This window comes from Mauremys reevesii, linkage group 14 (genome assembly GCF_016161935.1).
Source record: "Mauremys reevesii isolate NIE-2019 linkage group 14, ASM1616193v1, whole genome shotgun sequence".
Taxonomy (NCBI): Eukaryota; Metazoa; Chordata; order Testudines; family Geoemydidae; genus Mauremys; species Mauremys reevesii.
The window spans coordinates 39200536-39213934 of record NC_052636.1 but is presented as its reverse complement, the minus strand read 5'-3'; the positions used below and the strand labels follow the sequence as shown (position 1 = coordinate 39213934).

Genomic DNA, 13399 nt, shown 5'->3' with positions numbered 1-13399 from the left:
GTAGCAAACAGATCAAAGCAGATTACTTAGCAAATAACCAAAACCTCAAACTAAGCCTAACATACTAGATGGATAGAATTAGAATTAGCAATTTCTCACCCTGACTGATGGTACAAGCAGTCCCCCAAGTTTCCATACACAAGCTAGAAATCCCTTTATCATGGGACCAACACTTCCCCCAGTTCAGTCTTTGTTCCTCAGGTGCTTCCAGGAGTTCTCTTGTGTGGGGAATGAGGCCAAGAGATGATGTCACACCCCACCTGATGTAGCTTTTCCATATGGGGAACCTTTTGTTCCAAACTCAGTTCCCAGTCCAGTTTGTTGAAAAATAGAGGTAACAGAATGGAGTTCAGTGTCATGTGGTCTGGTCATATGCTCTAGCATGCCCTGCTGAATCATAGTAGCCATGACACATAGGCTGGCTGACACATTCACAGGAAGGCTAAGCTCTTCCACGGTCCATTGTCTTTGTTGATGAGCCATCAGCAGTGTCTGGCTTCTTCATTGTTGTACCTGAAAGGCTCATTGTGGGTGTTACCCAGAATAAGCATCTTTTGAAATACAGATACATAGTCAATATCCATAACTTCAGATACAAACATGCTCTGCGCACACAAATAGGATAATCCTATTCAGCAAATCATAACTTTTCCAGTGACACTGCACATGACACATCTTGCACATAATGCATCATAATCATGACCTAATCCTATTATTATCATACCACTATGCTGAATATGGGGTGTAGTGTCAGATAGGGCCTAATGTCAAGGCACAAGAGTTGGGAATGGAACTTCCCCTCTTTGTGGAACAGGAAATAGCCCTCCAACAAGGACTGGGAAATCTTCCCAGACTTCCAGTGCTGGAGCCTGAATCTATTGACACTTCATTTGTTACTACCACCCCCAATCTTTGTGGCAACTGCAAACTTCATCAGTGACAATTTTATATTCTCTTCTAGGTCATTGATAAGAATGTTAAATAACAAAGGGCCAAGATCCAATCCTTGATGGAACCTGTTAGAAATAAATCCAGTCGACCATGGTTCCCCATTTACAATCCCAGTTTTTAATCTATTTAATGTATGCTGTGTTTATTTTGTATCATTCTAGTTTTTTAGTCAAAATATTGTGCTGAAACAAGTCATATGCCTTACAGAAGTCTAGGTATATTACATCAATACGATTAGCTGCAACCAAACTTCTGAACTCATCCAATAAGGATATCCAGTTAGTTTGATAGGATCTATTTTCTCTAAACCTTTGTTCATGGGTACTAATTATATTACCCTCCTTTCATTCTTTATCAGTAAAATCCAGTATCAGCTGCTCCATTATCTTGTTCAATATCGATGTCAGACTGACACTCTTGTAATTAGCTGGGTCATCTCTTTTACACTTTTTAAATATTGGGACTGCATTAGCTTTATTCCTGTCTTCTGGGATTTCCCCAGCGTTCCAAGTTCTAATTAAAATCAACATTAACAGTCCACCACGCTCCTCTACCAGGCCTTTTAAAACTCTTGGATACAAGTTATCTGGACCTGCTGATTTAAACACATCTAACTTTTAATAGCTGCTGTTTAATGTCCTCATGAGTTCTTGTTGGAATGGAAAGAGCGTCGTCATCAACATCTTATGATATGAGTACAACATCTTTTTTTCTCAAATCCAGGAGAGAAATATTTATTGAGGACTTTTACCTCTTCTGCATTATTTTTGATAATTATGCCATTTCTATCTAGTAAAGTTTGTACTTAATATACTTTTAAAAACTTCCTTCTTATTGTCATTGATTGGTCATTGATTTCTGATAGCTTTCTTTACCAATTTTCTACAATTCTAACTTTCTAACTTCTGTTCTTTACTATTGACTTCTCCTTTCTTACATAAATTTTATTTGGAGAGTGTTGGGATTCCTACCAGGGAGACACCAGCAGGGTCCAGAGACAGCCCTATCTCCTATATCAAGCTCTGGCTAGTAGGTATGTGATAAATGTGAAGACCCTGCCTCCGTCTGTCAGCTGGGAGACACAAAGTTTCTCTCTTTCCACCCTCTGATGCCGCCTGGCTGTTCTAGGTAAGGTGGGGTGGGACTCTGCTAACATGTGCCTCCCGGAGCTTCCATTTCCCTGGTGCTGCTGTTCTGTGAACAGTGGGGTTGTGAGTGGAGCAGCAGGTACTGAGTGTTGGACTCTTTCTCTTTCAGGGGCCGGTGACCTTCGAGGAGGTGGCTGTGTATTTCACCAGGGAGGAATGGACTCTGCTGGACCCCACTCAGAGAGCCCTCTACAGGGATGTCATGCAGGAGAACTATGAGACGGTGGTCTTTCTGGGTAAGGAGTCCTGTCCGCCCAGTTATTAGAAGCTATGGGGTCTCTGAAGAACCTGAGTAGTAATAACTTTATACCTTTATTCATCATACAAGTTTTGACAAGTTTCCTTGCCCCCATGTTTTTGCCTTATCTCCCACCCATCAGAATAATTTTTGGACATGTGCCTTTTTGGTGCCGTCAGTCATTTTAAAATTGTATTTAATGTAGCCTTATTGGAGACATTAATAACTACAGCTTTCATGCCTTTTCCGCATTTGAAGAGGAAAATATGCCACCCATAGAATTCTAAATTGAGTAAATGTGCTTTTGCAATGCCACAGTTCTGGGGTAGCTAAGCCTTTGACCTTCCTCCATGGTCTGCTCAAGGAATGCCCTGTCAGGTATCAGGCCTCTAGCCAGCCCCTCTCTATGGGTAGGGACCCACCTGCCTCTCCTTTTTGACCAGGGTTTGAGGATTGCAGCTTGTCCTCCACTGTGTTCACTGGACTATTGTCCAGTTCCCGTGCTTTGCTTTCTCTCCAGGGGCTGTGAGCAGTGTGTGTGTGACAGAGATGGGAATTTTGGTGATAATTGTATGATGCCAATACACACCTCAGTTTCCTTCTGATTGGTATTGCTATGATTATAAAGAAGAGGAGACATGAGGTGATTTGTCACGTAGCTGTCATGGGGTGATACGAATGGGTCATTAAGGACAGGCTGGGACCAACCTACATCAATGGAATACTCGACAGAGACAAGGGAATAATTCTCACCTGTCCATGGGAGGATCTCAGCTTGGCTGAGTGAAGCACACATGGACTCGTTATGTTTTTGGGAGCAGGAAGACCTGGGTTAGCAGGCCTTGCGGAGCTCTACCGGAGCTAAGACAAATGGACAGGCAAAGTGAAAGGAAACAAAACTGTTTTTAACAGCAGCATGTCCTCAAGGGCATTGGCCAGTATGGACTATATTGTCTTCTTTGCTTCTCTGTCCTAATCTAAAGCCTTTCCAATGCTGTGTTTCAGTTGACTAATAAACCCTGCTATATTTTAACAGTCTGCCCAGTGTCACAACAAAAACTTGCTGAGGTGCATTGAAGCATGAATGAGGAACAGTCTCTGAACAGGAGTGTCGTTCAGCTGGTCCTGCTGGCAGAGCTCACAGGTTGAAGTAGGAGTGTTGAAGCCAGAGGCTCAGTCTCAAGTGTTGAAGCTACATGGTCTCTCCTTGTGGAAGAGTGGGAGCCCTTGGGGGTCTAGCACACGCAAGGGGCACCTCCCAAGGACTGTTTAAAAGCCAGGGCATTGCACAGATCCTGTGGATCCATGACAGTGCCAGAGGTTCAGCCTTATGGAGAAAAAATATAAAAGAAGAAAAGGATCCAAATGCATGTTTACCATTTCCCCCGCATCAGTCCTTGTGGGAATCCCTGATCCGTTTCATAGTGTATTAAAACCTTCCTCTAAGGCTTATGTCTAGGTTATCAGATCATGTCCATTTGTTAGAGGGCTTTCCCATCACCTTCCCACTTCCCTGGTTCTTGTCATGCAGACCGCAAGCAGCAAAAGACCAGAAGTCCAAAGTGTAGACAATGCGATGTTTATTGGGGTTAGTTTCCAAGCAAGCATATTCCGAAGCCCTTCACACCAGTAGGGTTTATCTCTGTGTGCCGATAGAGTCTGTTCCACGGTGTTCCATTCCCAGCTCTGATGCTGCAGAGCATTTACACCGTGTCACCCTTCCAAGCTCTGACACTGCAGAGCCTTGCGTGTGTCTCTCTTCCCCATTCCCTATTCCCGTTCCGCCCTTAACAAACATGATTCCAATTTCCATTCCCCCCCTCCTGTTTAACACCAGGTTATATAGTAATATTCTCAGCTGTACCTTAACCAGTCATAGTACTGACATTTAACTAACCAATCCTAACATATTGTAATGTAATTCTCTAACCAATTATATCCCACTACCCTAATTAACTTGCACCTAGCAAAATTATTTATACAGCAGTCAGAAACAATTAGAGAACCAGACAGATTAACAATAGAAAAGTGGGGAACATGAAGATAAAGCAATACCGAAATGAGAGTTTCACAACCAGAACTGTTGATAAGTGATTCCTTGCCAGACAGGCTGCTGTCAGACTAAGTTTTCTTTAACCATCTTAAGATCTGTTTCTTTATCTGGTGGTGATGGGCCCTATCGACACATAATCGTATTCCTAACAGCCCAATACCACCTTGTTTTCTTTGCCTTTAGTAGGGTTTCCAGTTTCAAAACCTGATGTGATCTCGCAGCTAGAACGAGGGGAAGAACCATGGGTCCCAGACCTCCAGGGCTCTGAGAAAGAAGTGCTTCCAAGAGCTGCCTGCACAGGTGAGGAATTTGTTAAACCAACTAAAAAAACTGTCTTTGAATACAGGAAACAATTGGGATGCCCTACAAAAGATCTTGTGAGCTCTCCAAGTTCAGGATTGTTCCTTGCAGATATGGAATCTTTAGGCAGAGGTCACTCATGGCTTCCCACCTATACTGACTGACAACTGGCAGCAGGTCTCTCACCAATATAGCTTCCCCCGGAGTGTTCTGGTGAGATGTGGACCAAAACTGATCCCTTCCTCTCTCCTCTGGGGAAAGGTTTGGGGAAAATCAGCTCCTGATAGGTTTGATCTCCCCCACATGTATTTTGTTTTGTTCATCCCTTTTTCAATTCCGGTCTCTGAGATTTCATTTCTTTCCGGCACAGGGAGTGACCTATGTCTGGATTCTCTCTGTCTCCCATCAGGTGATGGGAAGGTGAATGAGAATGAGGAGGAACCCCAGCAGGAAGATGCTGAGCAAGTAGAACCACATGGGATGTTAAAAGGAAGATCCAAAGGGAATGTTTTAGGGAGTTGTGCACTCCCAGAAAAAGCAAACGCCTGCAAGACTCAGCAGAGGCCAGAGGAAAACTTCAATAGCCACTCAGACCTTATTGCACGCAAGGAAATCAACTTGGAAGAGACATGCTACACATGCCATAAGTGCAGGAAAAGCTTCAATGGGAGCTCATACCTTTTCACACATCAGAGAATTCACAGGGGAGAGAATCCCTACAAGTGCTCTGAGTGCGGGAAACGCTTCAATCGAAGCTCTGCCCTTATCACACATAGGAGAATCCACACGGGTGAGAAACCTTATGGATGCTCTGAGTGTGGGAAATGCTTCATTGATAGTTCAACCCTCATCTCACATCGTCGAATCCACACAGGAGAGCGGCCCTACACATGCTCTGAGTGTGGGAAAAGCTTGTGTTGGCACTCACACCTTATCACTCATTGTAGAATCCACACAGGAGAGACACCCTACACATGCTCTGAGTGCGGGAAAAGCTTCAGTCGGAGCTCACACCTTATCACGCATCAGACAATCCACACGGGTGAGAAACCTTATGGATGCGCTGAGTGCGGGAAACGCTTCAATCGGCACTCACACCTTATCACACATAGAAGAATCCACACTGGGGAGAAACCTTATGGATGCTCTGAGTGCGGGAAATGCTTCACTGATAGTTCAGCCCTCATCTCACACCAGCGAATCCACACAGGAGAGACGCCCTACACATGCTCTGAGTGTGGGAAAAGCTTCAATCAGCGCTCACACCTTACCACACATCAGACAATCCACACAGGTGAGAAACCTTATGGATGCTCCGAGTGTGGGATACGCTTCAATCGGAGCTCACAGCTTATCACCCATCGAAGAATCCACACAGGAGAGAAACCCTACACGTGCTCTGAGTGTGGGAAATGCTTCAATCGGAGCTCAAACCTTATTAGACATCAGACAATCCACATGAGAGAGAACTGTAATAAATGCCTTGACTAGGGCTGGCCAAAAGATTTAAAAAAAAAAATCACATTTGCTAATTCCCACATAGTGATTTTTGCACCGTCTTCACTGTGGTCTCTCGGCTCCCCCAGATGAGTTGCCTGCTTCTGACTTTTGCAGCTCACCCTTCTTTGGGGTCAGTCCTGTGATCTTTTCTATCAACTGCTTTCCTTTGGAGTCACAGGAGTGTGTGTTATAGACTCATAGAATATTAGGGTTGGAGGAGACCTCGGGAGGTCATCTAGTCCAATCCCCTGCTCAAAGCAGGACCCATACTAATTCAATCATCCCAGCCAAGGCTTTGCCAAGCTGTGCCTTGGAAACCTCTAAGTATGGAAATTCCACCACCTCCCTAGGTAACCCATTCCAGTGCTTCACCACCCTGCTAGTGAAATAGTGTTTCCTAATAGCCAACCTAGACCTCCCCCACTGCAACTTGAGACCATTGCCTCTTGTTCTGTCGTCTGCGACCACTGAGAACAACCAAGCTCCCTCCTCTTTGAACCCCCCCTTCAGGTAGTTGAAGGCTGCTATCAAATCCCCCCATCACTGTTGTTTTCTGCAGAATAAATAACCCCCGTTCCCTCAGCCTCTCTTCGAAAGTCATGTGCCCCAGCCCCCTAATCATTTTTGTTGCCCTCCGCTGGACTCTCTCCAATTTGTCCACATCCCTTCTGTAGTGGGAGGACCAAAACTGGATGCAATACTCCAGGTGTGGCCTCACCAGCGCTGAATAGACAGAAATAATCACTTCCCTTGATCTGCTGGAAATGCTCCTACTAATATAGCCCGATATGCCATTGGCCTCCTTGGCAACGAGGGCACACTGGTACTAAAAGGTAATAATTGGAGATATACCAATCTCCTAGAACTGGAAGGGACCTTGAAAGGTCATCAAGTCCAGCCCCCTGCCTTCACTAGCAGGACCAGTTTTTGCCTCAGATCCCTAAGTGGCCCCGTCAAGGATTGAACTCACAATCCTGGGTTTAGCAGGCCAATGCGCAAACCACTGAGCTATCCCTCCTCCCTACATTGGATGAGAAGCTGATTCTCATCCAGCTTCTCATCCAATGCAATTCCCAGGTTCTTTTCTACAGAACTGCCGCTTAGCCAGTCAGTCCCCAGCCTTTAGCGGTGCATGGGATTCTTCCTTCCTAAGTGTAGGACTCTGCACTTGTCCTTCTTGAACCTCATTAGAGTTCTTTTGACCCAATCCTCTAATTTGTCTAGGTCACTCTGGGCCCTATCCCTGCCCTCCAGTGTAAATACCTCTTCCCCCCATCTTAGTGTCATCTGCAAACTTGCTGAGGGTGCAATTAATCCCATCATCCAGATCATTAATAAAGATGTTGAACATAACCGGGACCAAGACTGACCCCTGGGGCACTCCACTTAATACCTGCTGCCAACTTGACATCAAGCCATTGATCACTACCCATTGAGCCCAACAATGTAGCCAGCTTTCTATCCTCCTTCTGGTCCATTCATCCAATCCATACTTTTTTAACTTGCTGATAAGAATACTGTGGGAGACTGTAGCAAAAACTTTGCTAAAGTCAAGATATATCACCTCCACCACTTTCCACATATCCACAAAGCCCGTTTTCTCATCCTAGAAGGCCCTCCAGCCCGGAATGTTCATCAGCTCCAGCTGGGAGAGAGGTTTGATCCCAACAAGCTACACTGAGGCAAAAACTACCTGTGCCTGACAGCCACTAGGGCTGTACATGGCATTGGCTGCTCAAGTTAGTGATCTTGGGGTAAAAAGACAAGTATAGTTGTAGAGGAGATGCAGCCCAGGTGCAGGGGTTGGCATTAGCTTCCCCCTTGACCTGACCTAAACTCCATCACTTTTCCTAGTCTAAACAAACCCTGAGCATCACGGTTATACTGTTCCCCCATTTCAAAGCAATTGTTAGTCATTGAGTTCTCCCTTGGGGAACCAATTGTTTCATTCCCAGTTGCTCTGATGTTGCTTCAGGTTGTGCTGCAGAGCAGATATTTTTACTACCATTTTCCTCACTTAAAATATATTGAACTATAACAAAGAGCAGGAACAGGGCAGGGATAGGGGAAAATGTCATTTCACCCTTTGTAACAACAGAAGCAGATAGGGTAAGTCAGAGGGATTCCGTTATTCCCCATCACCATCCCAACCCCCCGTTGTTCAATTGGGTAGGTCAATATTTTCTCTGAAGGGCTGAGAAGAGGATTCCCTAGTAAGTGACTTGGAACTAAGCAAAATACCTATGCATTGGACTCCGAAAGCAGTTGTGGCCCAGGCCCTGCAGGAGCTCGCTCCTGAAGATATCTCCTTCCTAATCAGATGCATGTTGCCTATTATTTGGGAAATGCAATTCCTGTCTAGGTAGAGATGGGAAAAATGGAAGTGATATTTCTGTTCACCTTGGGAGATGCTGCAAATGTGTAGAAAATGAAATTTGTGTTGAATGTGATATAGCTGCAGAAAGATATCTACTTTTAAAACATACCTGATATTTGGTGTCTTATAGAGATTTTAAAATGCACCTGAATTTAATCCCTATTTTAAATCTGTGCCATGAGATTAAAGAACTATGTGTATAGTGGGTATATGTGGGGAAGTTATACCTCACTATTGCTACTGATACGTTGTATGGTTGGTGAAGAATTCTATGCCAGAGAAGTGTGAAATTATTCCAAGGAAGGTAAAATATTTGACAAGAACTAGTGGTTGATTTTTGCCCCAGAGATGGAAGCTATGGTGACCTGTGGCCCAGGTAAACTACTTTTAGAACGCTGCTCCCTAGTTAAGTGGCATTGATCACACTCCTAAAAGATGCCATGATTAAATTGAGAAAACTGACTTTTACCATTTGGAACCAAAGTTTTATGAAGCACAGAGAGAAACAGCTGATTCCTTCAGAGCCATTCCATGCCTACGGGTCCCAATCTGGCTGCCTTGTTGGACAAGAAGCACTTCCCTGCTGGGGAGATGATTGTACCTAATGAGGGAATGTATCAAATTCCAAGTTCAGACTGCAGGATACATGAATGCTGAGTCCAGAGTCTGTGGTTTGGTCTCTTAGGTTTGCTACTTAGTCTTACGCATTTTTATCACTTCTCCACCTCCTGCTACTCTGAAAGATTAGAAAGTGTGAAAATAGAGCACAGGTGATTTTTCTCATAATGCAGCCTTCCCACATAGCGTGAGACGCCTTCCACCCACACTCATGGGAGAAGTCCCAGGGAGAAATGAACTCACAGAAATGGAAGGCTCCTCGGTTGTAGAATGTGACTTCACACAAAGCTGACTGGATGGAAATGGGAATTAAGAGAAAACTGCCCTATAGGTTTATATTTTGTAATCTTTGAATAAGTTGTTACCAGCGACAATGAAATTAAACATGAAGTTAATTAGTGTAACATAAGAGGCTGATTAAATGATAACTTTCAGAGTTACAATATAATTCAGGTTTTCTTCTAGTTTTCTCCCTCCGTCCTCTTCCTAAATCGGAAATGGTGACTAATCCTGAAATTAAAACCTCACTCCAAAGGAATTAGAGTGGGGAAATATGTGAGAGAAATAGGCTGTACGAGAATAGAGACCCAGTATAGACTAATTATTTCTATTTAAAATGGAATTTTATTGTGACAAATTTTAAAATGAACCTTCTGTTAAGAGGAAAATTACTCGAGACAAGATGTGTAACCTTTTACCCAGTTCGAGGGTAACAGCCACAGAGATCCCCAGGTCTCTTGTTTGCAAAGCAAAGATGTCACATCAGGCAGGAGATGTCAAAATCTAAAATGGTGATGGATGTGTGATAGGAACTTTTCTGGGTGGTGTTTTCTTTGTTTTTTTTTTTTTTGGTTTGGTTTTTTAATTTAATTTTTGGTTTGGTTTTTGCAACCAGTTATTTGTATAGGAGCTGAAGCCACTTTTCCTGTTGAGCACAACTACCCGGTATGTAGGGCTGCCACATGGTCATCTGTCCACACTTTTTCCTCGCACTATGCGATCGTCTCCCAAGCACAGGATGACGCCGGGTTTGGTAAGGTGGTACTCCATCCGGATAACCCTTAAACTCCTACCCACCTCCATCAGATATAGCTTGGAGTCACCTACTGTGGAATACACAGGAGCAGTCACTCGAAGAAGAAAGGACAGTTACCTCTTCCGTAACTGGCGTTCTTCGAGATGTGTTGCTCTTGTTTAGTCCACATCCCAGCCTCCTTCCCTTCTGTCGGAGTTGTCTGCCAAGAAGGAACTGAGGGTGGGGGGAGTGCGCAGCTCCCCTTATAGCGCTATAGAGGCACCACTCCAGGGGTCACAGCAGTGCTCCAAAAATTTCCAGCACCGGTGCATGTGGTGAGCACGCACACCTACTGTGGACTAGACCGGAGCAACACATCTCAAAGAACACCAGTTACGGAACAGGTAACTGTCCTTTTTAAAGGATGTCTAGATTTCATTCCTGTAGTAACAGAACTGGTGATAGGAAAGCAGGAAGAGGGGGTGGGGGTGTACAGCTTAAATTGGTTAAATAGTCTAACTTTCAGTACTCAGTGTTTCAAAAATGTTAGACTGCCAACCTGTGTCGTACAGATGTCTTCTGTTTTTAAAAAAACCCATGAATAAAGCTACTTTGTCCAACCCTGAAGAGCTATGAGATCTTTGCTCACCAATTCTCATAAAACTTGTATTTGTTATGCCTTTTTGGTAACTTTAGTATTATGATCTATTATAAATAAAGAGCATTTCATTGATTGATTTTAAAATGAAATTAGTAACTGGAAAAAATGGCTGGTATTTTTTTTTTAAACCTGTGGCAATTATAAGATATTATATTCTGTCGTTTAGTTTCTAGAATCAAACGTATATCTAAGTATAATCTAAAGTTCTCCTGCAAAATGCCGGCTGTGCAAATCCGTCTGTGGCTGGATCATTCTTGGGTTTTTATTTTAAGTAAAAAATAAATATGTATAACAAATTTAAAAGTATGTAATTAGTAATTTGATATGTTGGGTGGTGCCTCTTTTTATGTGTTTGCTCCCCTGATGTTAGAACCTGGCTATGCCACTGCTGTAGAGGGCTCATCACCCAGCAGCTGGGGGCCACCATGCGGGCTCAGCAGGGCTGCTGGCCACAGGGCCAATGGGTGTGGGTGGGCTGGGTGGGATCTTGGGAGTCACGTCTCAGGGATCTGCCCCGCTCCCCAGCACTGCTCCAGCTCTGAGCTGTCTCCACTGCCTGGGACCTGTGGGTCCCCACCTGCCTCCCCGGGGGAAGAGCCACCTGGGACTGGTGCAGAGGCTGGGCCAGTCTCAGCCACTCACAGGGAACAGTCGGGGAGGGGGGAGGCTCAGCTGGGTCCTGAGGGAGCCTGGCCCGGGTAGGCTCTGCTCCTGCTCCAGCCTGGCTGCTTCCACCACTCCCAAGGGGCTGGAGTTATCCTGCCCCAGGACCAGCTCTGGCTGCGCTGCCATCTCAGCCTGGCAGACACAGTCACCTCCCATCAGGGCCGGCTACTGTGGCGGGGGGGTTAGGGTGTGGGAGAGTAGGTCTCTAGTGGGTCTGGGGGGTGCTGGGCACTGCAGGGTGGGGAGATCTGTGTGTGTTGGGGGGCTGACAGTGGGGGAGATCTGTGTGTGTGTGGGCGCTGGGAAGTGGGGGGGGGTCTGTGCGGGGCACTATGCAGTTGTGGTGGTGGGGGGCACTGGGCAGTGAGGGGATCTGTAGGGGGGCTCTGGGTGGGAAGGTGTGGGGCACTGTGCAGTTGTGGGAGGGCTGTGGGGGGTCTTCAGCTGGGGGGCACTGGGCAGTGAGAGGATCTGTGGGGGGGTTCTAATTGGGTGGGGGAGTGATCTGGGAGGGCGCCGGGCAGGAGGGTTGTGGGGGTCTCTGGATGGTGCGGCGCTGGACATAGGGAGTCAGAGGGGTGCTGGGCAAGGAGGTTGTGAGGGGTCTCTGGGTGGTGTGGCACTGGGCAAAGGGAGTTGGAGGGGTGCTGGGCAGGGGGTTGGTGGGGTGTCTGGATGGTGCAGTGCTGGGCATAGGGAGTCAGAGGGGTGCCGGGCAGGGGGTTTGTGGGGGGCTCTGGGTGGTGTGGCACTGGGCGTAGGGAGTTGGAGGGGTGCCGGGCAGGGGGTTGGTGGGGGTCTCTGGGTGGTGTGGCACTGGGCGTAGGGAGCCGGAGGGGTGCTGGGCAGGGGGTTGGTGGGGGTCTCTGGGTGCTGCGGCGCTGGGCGTAGGGAGCCGGAGGGGTGCCGGGCAGGGGGTAGCATGGTGCAGCATGGGCCCGCCCCCCAGGGGAAGAAGCACGATGGCAGTGCAGGGCTGGGCTGGACAGCGTGGGTCTGGCAGCTCCTGGTTTGTAAACAGTGCCCTTGTCCTGGGCTGGGTGGAGTGGGGCTGTCCCTGCCGTGCCATGATCCAGCTCCCGTTGCCCCAGGCCAGCCCCTCACTCTGAGGACTCTGCCCCCCTGCCCCCATTTCCCCCATGGGGACCCACAAATATGTTTAGCGCTGGGCCCACAAAAAGTTAATCCGGCCCTGTTTGGGGTGCAGGCTCTGGGAGGGAGTTGGGGGGCGGGAGGGTTGCAGGCTATGGGGAGGTTGAGTGAGGGGTGCAGGCTCTGACCTGGGGCAGGGGATTGGGGTACAGGGGGGTGTGGACACATGGGCTCAGGGAGGGAGTTGAGGGGCAGGAGGGTTGCAGGCTATGGGGAGGTTGAGGGAGGGGTGCAGGCTCTGAGCTGGGGCAGGGATGGGGTGCAGGGGGTGCGGACACGCGGGGTCTGGGATGGAGTTGGGGGGCGGGGGGGTTGCAGGCTATGGGGAGGTTGAGTGAGGGGGGCAGGCTCTGAGCTGGGGCAGGGGATGGGGGTGCAGGGGGGGTGCGGACACGCGGGCTCGGGGAGTTGGGGCGGGAGGGTTGCAGGCTGTGGGAGGTTGAGTGAGGGGGCAGGCTCTGAGCTGGGGCAGGGATGGGGTGCAGGGGTGCAGACCCGCGGGCTCTGGGTGGGCGTTTGGGGGGGGGAGGGTTGCAGGCTATGGGGAGGTTGAGTGAGGGGGGCAGGCTCTGAGCTGGGGCAGGGATGGGGTGCAGGGGGTGCGGACACGCGGGCTGGGGAGTTGGGGCGGGAGGGTTGCAGGCTGTGGGGAGGTTGAGTGAGGGGGCAGGCTCTGAGCTGGGGCAGGGATGGGGTGCAGGGGTGTGGACACGCGGGCTG

The 13399-nt window shown here is 47.6% G+C and overlaps 1 protein-coding gene across 1 annotated transcript in view; it reads left to right on the top strand.

Annotated features, from left to right (window-relative positions):
- The first annotated feature begins 4374 nt into the window (after positions 1 to 4374).
- The window catches only part of LOC120381607 (zinc finger protein 850-like), a 142682-nt gene continuing 133657 nt past the window's right edge, over positions 4375 to 13399 (top strand). Inside the window, exons 1-2 of the mRNA XM_039499757.1 lie at positions 4375 to 4427; positions 5491 to 6097. Of these exons, the coding sequence (XP_039355691.1) occupies positions 4375 to 4427; positions 5491 to 6097 (660 nt within the window). The remainder of the gene's footprint in view (positions 4428 to 5490; positions 6098 to 13399) is intronic.